Genomic DNA, 17,260 nt, shown 5'->3' with positions numbered 1-17,260 from the left:
ATAATTGCAGCTCATTCATATCTCCCATAATGGATTTCCACTGTTAAACAAGAGAGAGGCTTAACAGGCGAATTCCATGTACCTCTCAGAGATCCTGTTCTGACATAGCAAGGACGGCTATGCAGGAAGATGCATATTTTTCCTCATCCTGAAGCTATTAGAAAATGAAATGCTGCTACGCTGTGTCAGTGTATCCATTCCTCGAAGAATAATCATACTAAAACCATAGAGATTCACGAAGTATACCATGATTGGATAATAATCTGACCGTTTGATCACCACCTTAAAACAGAGGGCATAATTTTAAGAAATTTCAAACGAGAGCTGATATTGGGGTAATAGCGCATGACATAGGTGCCGTTCTTGATATTTAATACAAGAGCCTCTCAAAAGGTCGGCTGCCGTTTGATCAAATATCATATAAAAACTCTTCTTGGTCTTCTCTTTTACCATCCCCACATCAAACAAGTTGTCTAGTGGTGTCTCCAGAGTAGAATTTTAGGTCAATTTTGTATAAAAAGCACAGGTGTACAGTGGGTGCCAATATCAGCTCATTTTAGAAATCCCAAAACGTAAAGCAGGTGCCAATATCAACTCCTTTCAAGAAAACCCACAACAAAAGACTTACTAGTTCTAAAGCCAACAACATGCAAAACCCTTTGATAACAGTCTTAGTTGCATGACCAACTATTTAGCGCGAGTGAGCGCGTGTGTGTGTGTGTGTGTGTGTGTGAGAGAGAGAGAGAGAGAGAGAGAGAGAGAGAGAGAGAGCCCTTAATACTGAGTTCAACAGATTTCTTCACCACCTCCCAAAAATTTAACATTAGCAAAAGAAGAAACCAAAAAAAGCTCAACAATAAAATAGTTTGAAAACTTACTTTCCCTCACGATAGATGCCCATTGGCTACCATGACAATACTACGACCATCAAAAGATAAAAAGGAAGCCAGAACAAACAAATTTCTTATGAAAACTTTGTTTTAGAGAAGTCCATCTCTGGATGCTGCAAGAATTGAAAACCAAGGGTGTCATTATATAATGCTCCATTGCAATGCTTCATCAAAATATGGAAATGACAAACAATGCATATTTTACACACGAAAAAGATCCTAGAAGAAAATAAGCAAAAGATGGTGAAAAAGAGTCACTAACCTCGGCCATGAATTTTTTCAGTATCTCTTCCTTCTGCATCTCATCACTTGTTGGGCGGCCCATGGATTTCTGTCGCTGATCAAACTGCAATCACCACAAAAGTTAAATACCATTCATTGCACCATAACACTTAGCTCAATTGTGATCAATAAAGAGTGGCGCTATGGGAGAGAGAAGAAAACATATAGCACAAAATGAAGTATATAAACCATCTCCACAAAACATATAGCACAAAATAAAGTAAATGAAGTATAAAGTAGCCTAATCGCTCTACCATGCAATTGGTTAGATAAAGAATCAGTAAACTGGTCACTTTGCAAGAGGGCCTTTTGATAGTGCAAAAAGTTGAACTAGAATGCTGGACTCCAATAATGGGCCCAGATGCAAAGACTACAGAAACACAGAGAGAAACTTTATCTTCCAAAAAGAAAACAGCACACAAGTGACAGGAAGGAATATAGCAGAACGGGATTTCACAATCTAATGTAAGCTGAAGGCTAAGAAAGCTACTCAGGAAGTCATTATCTTAAGAAAATGTTCCAGAGACGAGTAAAGTAGATGGGATAAAGCAACACAAAAAATGAAAATGGATAATAGCATAGAGTAGGTAAGAGATGCAATAATTTTAGCATCAATAGCAAGGAAATGATGTAAGCCATGGAGATATGAAACTATGCAGAACAGAAAAAACACATTGTGTAATTGCAATCCACAGAACCTAACCAACAACAAAGGACAAGGTTTACAAACACAAACCCAATTCCAACTTAAGTTCCATTTTTTTTCTTTTTCTTTTAAAAAAAAATGAAACTTGATCGAGCTCTTTACAAAGAGCTTTTTAGAGGAAATAATTTTAGCATCAATAGCAAGGAAATGATGTAAGCCATGGAGATACGAAACTAGCCATAACAGAAAAAACACATTGTGTAATTGCAATCCACAGAACCCAACCAACAACAAAGGACAAGGTTTACAAACACAAACCCAATTCCAACTTAAGTTCCATTTTTTATCTTTTTCTTTTAAAAAAAATGAAACTTGATCGAGCTCTTTACAAAGAGCTTTTTAGAGGACAATTGAGTTTTTTAGCATGTTTAGTAATTCGATCAAAGTAGTGCAGTATCAACATTACCATCATTTTTTCCACAGTTTGCCGAGTTTCTGGATCCAAGTCAGACAGCTTGCTGTTTTCCGGTTCTACTTTCTGTGTATCAATTTCAGGGTCACCTTTTACCAGACATTTCCACCATTCCATTTGATTTTGCTTCGTCAAGAGGACAGAGATGAACTTCTCATCCTCTGCAAAAAAATGTGTTAAATTAAAATCCAGAAATATTGCGGATGTATAAAAATAATAAACCAAGAACACAAAACTGGAAAAAGTAGCTAAGTAGACAGCTACATACCTATGCTCCAAAAACAATCATCTGGCTTGACAGACTGAAAAAGCTCTCCCTGGAAATATTGGAATACACATGACAGGTGAGCAATAAAAAAAAAGGCTCATACAGAAGCAATAATTAAACAAACTACTCTAAGATGCAGGAGCATACTTACATCTATTATAGGTGGCTGACCCTTCAATCCAACCTTCAGATGGCTCTTCTTTATTTCGCAGTTGATAAATCTTGATTTAGTTCCACGAGGAATTGGAATGTTAACAGTAACCTCCTGCAGTGTTTGAATCCAGGAATACTTCTCTAGATCCATGCCGTTTCCAGAGTTCGGAACTACCCACGAGTAAGGGGGAAAAAAAGAAATATTAGATTTACAGTGACTGTGATGTAGTACCAAGGTGGAGTAATAAAAGGATACCAATAACTCTATTTTTAGATAGTAACAATTTAAAAATCATCTTACATTGAAGAAAAATTATATATGATAATGACGAAAGGGAACAGTAACACTTAATGTGGCACATTGAGAAATGACTATTTCAATTCATTGTAACTTGGACTATAATGGGCTTCACAGCCATGGACACAATTCATGGTTACTATGACCTCTACAAAAGGACCTTTGCTACGGAAAATTCAACTCAAAAGAATAGCAATTTTTTTTTTTTTGAAATTGGTAGAATATATTTACTAGACACCAAAGCAGCAAACTGCATAGGGTGCAGATTTCCCCCATATACAGAGAATCAATACCCCATTGGATAAACAATATTGAAATCAATGACTGGACAAGATTCTAACAAATATAAGTAACCTGAAAACCCCTAGCATCATATTTTTTAATGGTTAACCCCCAGCAGCTTTAGTGTAACGACCCGATTTCCGTCGTGTCGCTACGAGCAAAAGAAAGTAAAAATCATGGAAATATTTTTTTTTTTTTTTTTTTTTATACAAGCATCAACGACGATCCCGATAGAATCTTATTACAACTTAAAAATGATACATGACGTAAGACGTCAAAATGCAAGGACTCCAGGAACGAACTCTCTGATCACACAGTCCCTTATCCCATGGTTCCTTCATTTGCAAATGCTCCGCCATCTAATGCCTCAACCCCTGTGGTGGAGGAATCAACGTCAAAGCAGGGTCATCCAAAGACCGAGCAAAGTAAAAGAGACAATAATAACAGTGCATACAATAAAATCCACATTTCAATAATGTCTAGAATAAAGATTACAATGCCCATGGCAATATAAATCAAAGGAGTGACAATAATTTCAATGTATGCTATGTATGCATGTATGCAACAATTTTATAAAATGAGACAGCACATTCCCCAGGTACATCCGGCTTTTCCCCCATTTATTTTTCTGTCAGTTCTTTTCTGACTTTTTCATTTTCTTTTATTTTTTTCTGCCGGTGTCCTTGCCGCACGGCTAACCACTACCCCTGTCTGAAGGTAGTGACGTTATGGACTTGGATTACGGTCTCGCATTTGCCGAGCCGGGGATACTATCCCTCGGGGATACTTTCCCTTTTTGGTTGGTTTGCCAACGAAAGGCAGTACACGCTTCTCGCGTTGGCCTTTGGACCTTAGGTCCCAGGATGATTCCACCACACCCTTAAGTTCCCCTTCACTTTCCCCCATGTATGCAACATGTATGCAATTACTTACCTTTGCCTTTCTTCCTGCATTCATTTCAATTCATTTGATTCCAGCATTCATTTCAATTCATTTGATTCCAGGCAAGCGAGTATAAATTCACTAAGCAGGTATTTATCAGGCAATTTATAAGCAGAGCTACATTGCATAGACAATTATATTGAACACCATTACAAGACAAGGTCTAGCTGTCACCTGCCTTTTCTTATAGTCGCAGTAGGACGAGATGGCTCCTGTAGGCAAATAAGTGAAATAGGTCAACTTATTTTAGTCTAGGTCCTTTTAATATCACACAGACAACACTTGTCCTTTTTGTGTCCATTTATGTCCTAAAATAAGGTTCCCTGTGTTCACTATTCATGTGGGCCCCACATGCTACTATTCATGTGGGCCCCATCATGTCACTATTTATGTGGGCCCTGCATGTCACTATTTATGTGGGCCCCATCATGTCACTATTTATGTGGGCCCTGCATGTCACTATTTATGTGGGCCCCATCATGTCACTATTTATGTGGGCCCCATCATGTCACTATTCATTTCACCATAAGTTGATAAAGTTTACTTTACGGTTACTATGCTAGTATTTCACCGTTAAGTATATAGGTGGTAGAACCAACCATTACTTTATCCATATAGGTGGTAAAACCAACCATTACTTCAAATAAAATATAGGTAGGTGGTAGAACCAACCATGAAAGAGATCATTAAATAATTTAGGTGGTAGAACCAACCATTGAAAGAGATCATTAAATAATTTAGGTGGTAGAACCAACCATGAAAGAGAGACTATTATAAAAGACTTACTTGGTAGTGGATTTTCTTTTTCCTTCTTCTCTCTCTCTCTTCCTCTTTCTCTTTCTTCTCTTCTCTTCTCTTCCTCTCTCTCTCTCTCTCTCTTCTCTTCTCTTCTCTTCTCTTCTCCTTTTCTTCTCCTCCTCCTCCTCTATTTATAGACATTTTTTTGCATAGTACTTTTTGCATAGTAAAGACTATTTACTATTTTAAATTATTATTTCTGTCGGTCAATAGTATTTTTGCATAGTACTTTTGCATAGTAAAAACTATTTACTATTTTAAATTATTATTTTCGTCGGTTAACAGTATTTTGCATAGTTAATAATATTTTTTTATTATTAATTTTGTCGGTCAATAGTATTTTTGCATTTTTTTATTATTATTTTCGTCGGTGCGATGATATTTTCGTTTCCACTAGGGATGGGTCCCGCTGGTGGTAGGACCCGCTGGTCGTGGGGCCCGCTTGTGTGGGACCTACTTGTGTGGGACCTACTTGTGTGGGGCCCGCTGATGTGGGGCCCGCTGATGTGGGACCTGCGGGTGTGGGGCCCGCTGATGTGGGACCTACTGATGGTGGGACTCGTTTGTAAATAGTACTCGGTGGGTCCTACTGTGAATAATACTTTTAAATAGTGTATCTCAATAGTGAACTTGCATAGTATTTCTGCATAGTAATCTCGCATAGTGACTATTGTGAATAGTGACTATTGGAAATTTTTAACATATATATATATCTATTCCGTTTTTGTTGACATCTGGGGCGGTGGCTTAGTGGTAGGAAGCCGTTCAATCTTAGCTTAGACTTGGGTTCGAATCGTGTACGCCCCATTATGCCAGATGTCCTCATGCCCGATTAACTTGGGGAAAATGAGTAATGGCCGATGATTACCCACCTATGAGGCCATTTTTATATTTATATATATATATATATATATATATATATATATATATATATCTATTTTACCGGTTCTTACATTCTACCCCCCTTAAAAAAATTTCGTCCCCGAAATTCCTCTCTATCACTAAGTAACTAAAGGCGTACCTCCAAATAATTCTGGAAAATTTTTCTGTATATCGGATTCTCGCTCCCAAGTAGTCTCATCGACGCCATGGTGACGCCAAAGTACTCTGACAAGGGGAATCGACTTGTTCCGCAAAACTCTGTCCTTGCGCTCCAGAATGCGCACAGGTCCTTCCGAAAAGGACCAATCACCCTGAAGCTCCACCTCGTCCTCTTCTAGCACGTGAGAAGGGTCGGGATGATATAGACGAAGCATGGATACATGAAATACATTATGCATCTGATCAAGGTTTGGAGGTAATTCCAACTCATAAGCTCGAGATCCAATTTGCTTAGAGATGCGATAAGGCCCGATGTAACGAGGGCTCAACTTACCTTTCCTGCCGAACCGCATAACTGTTTTGAAAGGCGAGATTTTAACAAAAAACCATATCTCCTTCAGCGAACTCGAGCTCTCTACGCCGCTGATCGGCATAGCTCTTCTGCCTACTCTGAGCTGCCTTTAACCTTTCCCTGATCAAGGTTACTTTCTCAGAAGTTTCTTCCACCAATTTCGGCCCAAGCAACTGCCTTTCACCAACTTCAACCCAACACAATGGTGATCTACAAGCACGACCATAAAGAGCCTCGAAGGGAGCCATCTGAATACTTTGCTGGTAACTGTTATTATAAGCAAATTCGACTAGGGGCAAATGACGCTCCCAGTCTCCCCCAAAATCGAGAATACAGGCTCTCAATAGGTCCTCCACAATCTGGTTAACCCTCTCGGTCTGACCATCCGTCTGAGGATGATAGGCAGTACTAAAATTTAGCTTCGACCCCAAAGCTTCTTGCAACCCACACCAAAACCTAGAAGTGAATCTGGTGTCCCTGTCAGATATTATAGAAGCAGGTACCCCATGCAATCTGATAATTTGCGCCACATACACCTCCGCCAACTTGTTCATAGTCCAAGTCTTTTTCATGGCGATAAAATGTGCAGATTTGGTGAGACGATCAACAATCACCCAGATGCTATCACAACCGCTCTTGGTTTTGGGCAAACCCATGATGAAGTCCATAGAAATACTATCCCACTTCCACATGGGTATCTCCAAAGGCTTTAGAGTGCCTCCAGGTTTCTGATGCTCAATCTTTATTTTCTGACAAGTCAAGCATTTCGAAACATAGCTAGCCACTTCTCTTTTCATTCCGCTCCACCAGAAGTTTCTTTTCAAATCATGATACATCTTGGTGCTACCCGGGTGAATGGTGTAGCGAGACTTATGAGCCTCATCCAAGATACTTCTTCTGAGATCTTCTTTAGCTGGCACACATATCCTGCTTTTAAAGTACAAGAAACCGTCTGCCCCAATTGAAAAGTCTGGTCTGGAATCTACTTCTTTCTTCAACTTGATCAACTCTGCATCATCTGAATACTTGAGCACTCCATTACTGCAAAGATCCCCTCTATCTCTGTAATCCAATGATCTGCCGCTAAGGGATCACCTGAACCAGTAAACTCAGATGGATGGTAGTCTCGGAACTGACGATGCATCTGAGAGGCATCCTCACGAGGTCTCGACTCCTGACGATTCCCGAGATTGGCTGCGATGGCCTGAAGGGCGGTCTGATTAGCTATCTGATTCTGTTTAAGAATTTCTGCAAGCATTTGCAGACTATCCTGATTTTGAGGTTGAACTGGGCCATGCGTAACGAGCTGAGATGGTTCATGTCCATCATTAGTAGGGACATTCGCCTGGTTAGCAGCTCCCCTCCTCTGATACATCTGCTAATAGAAGACTTTGTTGTCATTAATTGAGTAGGTATTAAAATTTACTATTGTGTCTTCCCTTAATTGTCTACCCCAATCCTATAATCTACCCACTCTCACGAAGTCCAGGTATTTCACAAAAACCCAGAGCTCTGATACCACAACTGTAACGACCCGATTTCCGTCGTGTCGCTACGAGCAAAAGAAAGTAAAAATCATGGAAATATTTTTTTTTTTTTTTTTTTTTATACAAGCATCAACGACGATCCCGATAGAATCTTATTACAACTTAAAAATGATACATGACGTAAGACGTCAAAATGCAAGGACTCCAGGAACGAACTCTCTGATCACACAGTCCCTTATCCCATGGTTCCTTCATTTGCAAATGCTCCGCCATCTAATGCCTCAACCCCTGTGGTGGAGGAATCAACGTCAAAGCAGGGTCATCCAAAGACCGAGCAAAGTAAAAGAGACAATAATAACAGTGCATACAATAAAATCCACATTTCAATAATGTCTAGAATAAAGATTACAATGCCCATGGCAATATAAATCAAAGGAGTGACAATAATTTCAATGTATGCTATGTATGCATGTATGCAACAATTTTATAAAATGAGACAGCACATTCCCCAGGTACATCCGGCTTTTCCCCCATTTATTTTTCTGTCAGTTCTTTTCTGACTTTTTCATTTTCTTTTATTTTTTTCTGCCGGTGTCCTTGCCGCACGGCTAACCACTACCCCTGTCTGAAGGTAGTGACGTTATGGACTTGGATTACGGTCTCGCATTTGCCGAGCCGGGGATACTATCCCTCGGGGATACTTTCCCTTTTTGGTTGGTTTGCCAACGAAAGGCAGTACACGCTTCTCGCGTTGGCCTTTGGACCTTAGGTCCCAGGATGATTCCACCACACCCTTAAGTTCCCCTTCACTTTCCCCCATGTATGCAACATGTATGCAATTACTTACCTTTGCCTTTCTTCCTGCATTCATTTCAATTCATTTGATTCCAGCATTCATTTCAATTCATTTGATTCCAGGCAAGCGAGTATAAATTCACTAAGCAGGTATTTATCAGGCAATTTATAAGCAGAGCTACATTGCATAGACAATTATATTGAACACCATTACAAGACAAGGTCTAGCTGTCACCTGCCTTTTCTTATAGTCGCAGTAGGACGAGATGGCTCCTGTAGGCAAATAAGTGAAATAGGTCAACTTATTTTAGTCTAGGTCCTTTTAATATCACACAGACAACACTTGTCCTTTTTGTGTCCATTTATGTCCTAAAATAAGGTTCCCTGTGTTCACTATTCATGTGGGCCCCACATGCTACTATTCATGTGGGCCCCATCATGTCACTATTTATGTGGGCCCTGCATGTCACTATTTATGTGGGCCCCATCATGTCACTATTTATGTGGGCCCTGCATGTCACTATTTATGTGGGCCCCATCATGTCACTATTTATGTGGGCCCCATCATGTCACTATTCATTTCACCATAAGTTGATAAAGTTTACTTTACGGTTACTATGCTAGTATTTCACCGTTAAGTATATAGGTGGTAGAACCAACCATTACTTTATCCATATAGGTGGTAAAACCAACCATTACTTCAAATAAAATATAGGTAGGTGGTAGAACCAACCATGAAAGAGATCATTAAATAATTTAGGTGGTAGAACCAACCATTGAAAGAGATCATTAAATAATTTAGGTGGTAGAACCAACCATGAAAGAGAGACTATTATAAAAGACTTACTTGGTAGTGGATTTTCTTTTTCCTTCTTCTCTCTCTCTCTTCCTCTTTCTCTTTCTTCTCTTCTCTTCCTCTCTCTCTCTCTCTCTTCTCTTCTCTTCTCTTCTCTTCTCTTCTCCTCCTCCTCCTCCTCTATTTATAGACATTTTTTTGCATAGTACTTTTTGCATAGTAAAGACTATTTACTATTTTAAATTATTATTTCTGTCGGTCAATAGTATTTTTGCATAGTACTTTTGCATAGTAAAAACTATTTACTATTTTAAATTATTATTTTCGTCGGTTAACAGTATTTTGCATAGTTAATAATATTTTTTTATTATTAATTTTGTCGGTCAATAGTATTTTTGCATTTTTTTATTATTATTTTCGTCGGTGCGATGATATTTTCGTTTCCACTAGGGATGGGTCCCGCTGGTGGTAGGACCCGCTGGTCGTGGGGCCCGCTTGTGTGGGACCTACTTGTGTGGGACCTACTTGTGTGGGGCCCGCTGATGTGGGGCCCGCTGATGTGGGACCTGCGGGTGTGGGGCCCGCTGATGTGGGACCTACTGATGGTGGGACTCGTTTGTAAATAGTACTCGGTGGGTCCTACTGTGAATAATACTTTTAAATAGTGTATCTCAATAGTGAACTTGCATAGTATTTCTGCATAGTAATCTCGCATAGTGACTATTGTGAATAGTGACTATTGGAAATTTTTAACATATATATATATCTATTCCGTTTTTGTTGACATCTGGGGCGGTGGCTTAGTGGTAGGAAGCCGTTCAATCTTAGCTTAGACTTGGGTTCGAATCGTGTACGCCCCATTATGCCAGATGTCCTCATGCCCGATTAACTTGGGGAAAATGAGTAATGGCCGATGATTACCCACCTATGAGGCCATTTTTATATTTATATATATATATATATATATATATATATATATATATCTATTTTACCGGTTCTTACATTTAGTGCCGGTATCTGGACATAATTAGCAATGCTCGGGGGTTCCAAACCATGGGTAATCATTCCTCACAGAAATCTGTTTGGGAAATTTGTGACTGAGTTGGGAGATGACCCCAGTTCATCGTGGTAAGCTTGGTTTTATATCAGCCCAACTAAATCTATATCCCACTTTCCTACAAATTTGAGTATCTGGTTGAATTTTTGGTCATTCAATTTGATATTATGAATTTTTGGTTTGATAATCTACCTCCTTCATTTGACGATCCATATTACCATTTAAATTTACAATTTCACATGGCCCGTTTGGATACCATTTTGTATTTGGATTTGGAATTGAGTTTTGAATAGAAAATGAGTAGATCCGGCAGCTCATGTAGAGGGAGAAAGAGAGGGAAGGGGGTACTTCATAGTGGAGGGGAGAGGTTGAGGAGCAAAGAGGGTGAAGGAAACTGCCACATCTGTGGATTTCCAATTTCTTATTTCCACAGCATATTTAGAAATCTGATTTTTTTCACTGTCAGCTGCTGAATTAGAAATCCAAGAATTTGATCCGATCCAAATTACAATGCAAAAAGGGCTGCAAATGTGAGAAATCCAAATCCAAATCTTCTCGGCATCCAAACGGGCCCTTACTAAGTTGGTAAATTCAATGCCAGGTGGCTTGGAACCAGGACAGAATCAGATTTGGCATTTAACAAATGTAACCATTTAAAACAACACTTCATTAAAAAAAAAACATCTAAAACAACACTTCTGTTATACAATGAAGCTTAGTTGTCCATTCCATTCGGTTTGCTGTTTCATTTTGCTCAGTGGAACTGTTTCGTTTTTTTTATTTTTTTATTTTGGTGAGTGGAATAGAATGTTTCAATGTTCCGTTTCAAAAAAGAAAAAGACGCTTCGATTGGAGAATTTTCAAAAGCTAAAATTTTGTTTAAAAAAAATGAGGGCTTGGTTGAGTAGAAGGAAATAAAAGAAGTGAGATAAGTAGAAGGAATTGAGTAGAAGTGACATAAGTAGGGATGAGTAGAACATAGAAGAAATTGTGAGAGGTTGGGTTGTACAAGCAAAAAAACTGAGGATGTAGATGGCTTTCTATTGGTTTTTCTTGTTTGGTAAGGCAAAAAAGATGAAAATAGCATTCAGACGGATATAAAAAGTAAAAACAGCTAAAAAGGGGGGGTAAAATAGAAAAAAAAAAGAACAGAATTATAGCTGTTTGGTGGCATTTCTGTAAAGTTTTAAAAAAAAACGGTATTCCGGCCGAAATAGGGAAAACAGACCGAAACACACCGGAATGGACAGGAACAGGGAGAAATGAAAAACTGGGGGCTTCTGTTCCATTTTCTGAACCGGAATGAAACATTTCATCTGTTCCAGCCAGAACGGAAAGGAATTCAGAACTAAGTAAAGAAGTGTTCATTGAGATGTCTTAAAATTTATTCATTATAGGCCAGAGAAACAAAAGCATTTTAAACTTGCAATCTCATTGCTGCACTTTTTTTTTTTTGAATGAGCAATCTTATTGCTGCACATAAAATTAAGGAAAACAACCATAGCAATCTAAAAAATTTCCATTGACCAGTGCAAAACATTTGAATTAAATACAAAGTGAAATACGCTGATTGGTAAAAAACGGCACCATTGAATGGGACATTGAGTATGCCTACATCGGCAACTATTCACGAGGAGTTAAACCCAACAACAATTTCAGAACCAATAAACATCAAACAAATAATAAAATAATCTTTTTTCTTTTTTGTTGCTTTATTCCTTGTATTGATCAACTCGGTCATTGGGGTTTCCCCTTCTTTCTTTAATACTAAAATTTCTTGCCATTAAAAAAAAATATTATTTTCTCCAACATTATCTCCATGCTCTTGCAAATATCTAATTATTCCAACAAATGTCTCAAAATAATTTAAAGGTTTCTCCTCACTCAGTCCTTCAGATTCCTAATTACTAAACAACATATTATAGCCCCAAGCCACTAATTAAATGGCATCTTATATATAAATGAGCAAAAGCTACAACAAAGAAGAAAATGTTAGGGTTTCCTTCATCAACAGCAAGAGACAGAACAATGTGAAGGAAACAGAGAATTCCAGTCCAAGAAATATCACAGAGCAATTATATCAGATATCAAAATCGATGACCGTTAATGAAAATCCACCGGGCAAATCCAATCCAATCGTGCACAAATTAACATAAAAGTAGAACATACACACATGCCACAAGATGAACACCGAGATTTTATGTTGTTCAGCCAAGCCTACATCCATGGGCAAGAACACAATATTCCACTATGAGAAAAACAATATACAAGGATTAGAGTGGATTAACCCAAACCCACAAACCCGCAACCTTTTCCTTGCTTCGCTCACCCAAGACCGTACAAGAGAGTAAACAGAGAAAAAACCCCAAGAAGAAGGCCCAAGAGGAACCCAAGAAAACCCAAGAGAAAAAAACCTGGGAAGAAGCCCACTTCTCTCTCCCTTTCTCTCTTTCTCTCTCCTTCACTCTCCCTTCTTCTCTCTTCCTCTCTCCTCTCTTTCTCACATTCTCACACATCCACAAGAGAAACAATTCTCTTTTTATAACATGGGTTTCCCAAAACCTACAAAGAACCTTTCTATTTGCCTTCTTACATTTTGCCTTCCCACCCAAGCAACCGTGGGAAATAAGGCAACTTTCTCAACAATCTCCACCTTGGCTTTTTTCCCCGACACCTGAAGATTTTTCATTGATGTCACCACCGGTCCGTTGTCACCACAAACCACCATTGGTCTTCCGAAGTACTAACTACACACCATCGAATCTCCCTAGTTCTGACTCCTCTCGACTCGATCGACACGGCCAATGCACGTGTGTAGCTGCCAACCCGTTGACTCACCTAGTCAACCCTGGGGAGGGATCTCGATCCATCCTCCCACTGTCTCCTTCTCACCATCATCTGCAACCTGGAAACCTGCCAGTGCACCAACTGCGAAATAAACCCTATGCATGCACGCACTATCACTATGTTCCCAACTAGCTATCGATATCTTAGGAACAACAATCACCGTTTTCCCAGCCGAACGATATAATCCATCACACTTCTGTCCTTTCATCAGAACCATACAACCGCATGTAATTTTTGTGGCTCCACCTGCAGCTGAAAACCTGCAACCCCTGAAGTCCAACCGGCAGAGCGATACTAGATTCTTTTGCATCTTTGGGACATGTGCTGCACCGCCCAAAGTAAGAACCACTCCATCGAGCATCTTGATCTCATCGTCCTAACTCCCGTGACGTCACAAGTAGACCCATCACCCAAGGACACTACACCTGCCCTTGTCTCCTGGAACGTATCAAAATATTCCCTCCTAGAACATACATGAACATAGCACCCTAAATCTAAAATCCGCTCGTTATGAGAAGTGTGCTTACCTGTGGAGACTGTGACAACATCTCCAACCTCTTCGCTCTACTCATCCCTTACAGCTACCATCGTATTCGTAGCACTATTGACCGAATGGTCAGCTCGCTTCGGACAATCCTGCTTGATGTGGCCCTGAACATTGCACGCCCTTTCGCTGACCCTGGATCTTGACCTACCTTTCATGATCCCCTATCACCTTTCATGATCCCCTATCATACAGCCTTTCTCTTTGATTCCCAACATAAACAACCAAGCCATGCTCTTGACTCCCATAAAAAACATGTTTCTTTCGCATCTCATTCTATAAGAGCGATCTCGTGACTTCCTCTCCCTTTATTGTATCCTTATCGTACAATAAAGTCATCACCAAGTTATCATACAAATCCAGAAGCAAAGTAAGAAGCAAGAGGGCCTTGTCTTCTTCCTTCGACTTTTCATCAACCTTACGGAGCTGATCCACAAGCCAGCCTCTTAAACACCGTAATGTATTCAAGCAGATTCCCACCCTCCACGTACAACTGCCGCTTCAGATACAATCGGTTGGCCTAGCTTTTCGACATGTAAAGCTTTTCCAACTTCCCTCGTAATTTAGGCACTTCTTCTTCTTCTAAAACATTGAACATAACGTTATCTGCCAGGCTATGAAGCACAGGTACGGGGTGCGGGTACGACACGACACGGGTACGTGATTTTCCAAAAAAAAAAAAAAAAAACCAGGGTGCGGGTACGTCGAATATAATAATATATTTTAATATTTTATTATATATTAAGTTTGTCGCCAGTGTGTTGACCAGTGCCTGACAAGAAGAATAATTTTTAGAGACCAAATTATGAGATTTTTTATACCGGACTTTTGGGATTTAATAATGTTTGGACAAGATAGATTTTATAAATTTTTAAAATTTGAAAAATACCCAACCGTTTGGAAGTTAAAAAAGTTAAAATTTTGAGCCGACCCTTTTTCTTCAGATTTTGTACTAGAACAAGAGAGTTGACTTTTTTCCTTTTAGATTTGGGTCTTGAAACTATTTTTAATAAATCCAAACGGGGGGTATTCTGTTATTTACATGTAAATCTTAAGTAAATAGACAATAAAATAGTAAAAAAATTTACTTCATAGGACGACAGGAGAGGCAGGAGGTGTCGGGTATGCACCCGACATGCACCCAGCAACCAAAATTGGGGTTACCCGGGGCGTACTCGAACATACCCGCACCCAATACGTGTCGGGTACGGGTACGGGAGCCTCAGGAGAGTACCCGTGCTTCCTAGCTGCCAGCCATAGTCGAATCGTGCCGACTCAAAGTCTTCCCACTCGAGATCCGTCATCTTTTCCGGCTTCCCATCCTTTCCCTCCGACGCCTAAGTCAATCCATATTGAACTAGGATGTCCTTCGCTCTCATCTGTCGTACGGTGAAACTGCCATTTCCGTCAAACTAGTCGATGTTGAATTAAGTAGAACTTGATATTACCACAATCCCATATTACTCCACACTTCTCGATGTAACGCTCCACCTAGAACGAGAATCTTTCATGGACAGTCTTTCTACTCTCAAAGATCGCTCTAGCCGCGATCCAACCACAACACCCACAATTACTTAACGCGTCCTCGAAGATCGCTTCAGCCTGAGCTCTGATAAAACTTGTTGAGAAAATCCACCGGGCAAATCCGATCCAATCGTGCACAAATTAACATAAAAGTAGAAAATAAACACAAGCCACAGAATGAGTGCCGAGATTTTAAGTGGTTCGACCTTAGACGCAGAAATCTTCCCTTGGGGTGCCGCTCACCTCGGAACCTTGATTCGGCGCTCCTTAGGAATGAGCTTCCAGAGAGAGCGACCCCAAAAGAGACGGGAACCGCTCCCATGACGCTCCGAGCCTGCGTCTATTACTCCATAAGTTCCACCATCACCAACTTCCTTGCATCAAACTCCTCCAACTCTTCAAAGTACTTCATTGGAGCAAGCACAAAGGCTGGTGCATCTTCATAAGGCACGAGGAACGAGTGCATGTAAATGAAGATGCTGAAGATGGTTAGAAATTACTGCTTTTTGATGTACTTAAATTTTGAAAGATACGTATAAAAGAGTTAGAAACTATTATTTTTTGATGTACTTGAATTTTGAAAGATATATTTAAAAAATATTACATACACGCTCCCATGGAGCTCCCAAACTTAGACTCTTGTATACCAACGCTTCCCCGCCTCCACCGCCGCTTCGTGCTTCTAAGGGTTCAACCAAGCAATAACACAATTTTCCACTGTGAGAAAAACAATATACAAGGATTACAGTGGATCAACCCAAACCCACAACCCTTGCTTTTCTCACCTGAGACCATACAAGAGAGTAACCCAAGAAAAAACCCCAAGACGAAGACCCAAGAGAAACCCAAGAGAACTAAACTTGAGAAGAAGCCCATTTCTCTCCTTCCCACCCGAGCAACCGTGGGAAATAAGCCAACTTTCTCAATAATGACAAATTTTCTTACGCAAAAACAAAATCAAATTAGAGATCAAAAATTACAGTAAATATCAAAATCATCTGACTACATGAAGATAATTAAGTGCATTAAAAATAAATAAAATAAAATAAAAAATAAAAAACTAGGGCAAGAGAAAACTCACTATTCACTTTCTCCTTTACGTTTGCCTCCACCACTGGTTCTTTCTCCGGCTTGCTTTCTGGTTTTTTCTCCGGCTTTCTTTCCGGTTCTTTCTCCTTCGTTTCCATCTTTGGGATTTCCTTCGGAGTCACCTTCTGAGCCTCCTTCGCCTTCTTTTTCCTCTCCTCTGCTTCCTTCTGCTTTGCGGCAGAAACTACGGCCGCGATCTTCTGCCCGATGATTTCGTCCTTAAACAGATCGGATTTACGGCGGAGGAAATCGATCACGATCTCGAAGAAAGAGATCGGGTTTTGGCCATCGAGGATCTGTTGCAGAGCTTCGTCGTAAGGGCCGCTGGAGCTTCCAGAAGTTTCTGCCAATGGAGGGGACGAGGGTTTCTGTTGCTGAGTTTCTTCTTGCAATTCTGAGATTACCGCCATGGCTTCAGAGTTCAGAAGGTAGAGAGGAAGAGAGCTTGGGGTTTTAACTTTTCTTTTCTTTTCTTTTTATATTGTCAGAGAGTATTCGGTATTGCTCTACATGCAAACCTCAACTTCGAGAAGTTTCCTAGTTTTTTAAATAGGACAAAAGACAAGGGGGTTCGTCTTGTTATCAAAATATGGTAGTGGGAATATCAATACCCTAGACATAGACTTTTTTTTACATTCAAGACTTTCACGAGCCAAATTAATAAAGCGAGGACAACTGAGGTTGTGCAAATATCATT

At 39.8% G+C, this 17,260-nt stretch overlaps 1 protein-coding gene across 1 annotated transcript; it reads right to left on the bottom strand.

Annotated features, from left to right (window-relative positions):
- Positions 1-781: 781 nt before the first annotated feature.
- On the bottom strand, positions 782-17,039 carry BOB1 (HSP20-like chaperones superfamily protein). The gene is made up of 6 exons (XM_077371691.1): positions 16,556-17,039; positions 2,710-2,882; positions 2,559-2,607; positions 2,285-2,451; positions 1,153-1,236; positions 782-1,003 (listed from the first exon to the last, which is right to left on the bottom strand). Exons 1-6 carry the CDS (start codon positions 16,971-16,973, stop codon positions 965-967), a joined length of 930 nt encoding a protein of 309 aa, XP_077227806.1. The 5' UTR covers positions 16,974-17,039; the 3' UTR covers positions 782-964.
- Between the last annotated feature and the right edge of the window lie 221 nt (positions 17,040-17,260).

The sequence above is a fragment of the Tasmannia lanceolata genome, unplaced genomic scaffold, assembly GCF_043159265.1.
Source record: "Tasmannia lanceolata isolate RefF3 unplaced genomic scaffold, GAP_Taslan_0.1 ptg000037l, whole genome shotgun sequence".
NCBI classification, from domain to species: domain Eukaryota; kingdom Viridiplantae; phylum Streptophyta; class Magnoliopsida; order Canellales; family Winteraceae; genus Tasmannia; species Tasmannia lanceolata.
The sequence above is the reverse complement of the archived record's forward strand: the minus strand, read 5'-3'. Positions and strand labels throughout refer to the sequence as shown.

Bases quoted from the DNA above. Each gene is read 5' to 3' on its own strand.
- BOB1 (XM_077371691.1), bottom strand. From the start codon at position 16,973: ATGGCGGTAATCTCAGAATTGCAAGAAGAAACTCAGCAACAGAAACCC. The intron at 2,883-16,555 runs GTGAGTTTTCTC...ACTCGTGGGTAG, and splicing joins CGTAAAGGAGAAAGTGAATA to TTCCGAACTCTGGAAACGGC. The intron at 1,004-1,152 runs GTTAGTGACTCT...CAATTCTTGCAG, and splicing joins TGAAAAAATTCATGGCCGAG to CATCCAGAGATGGACTTCTC.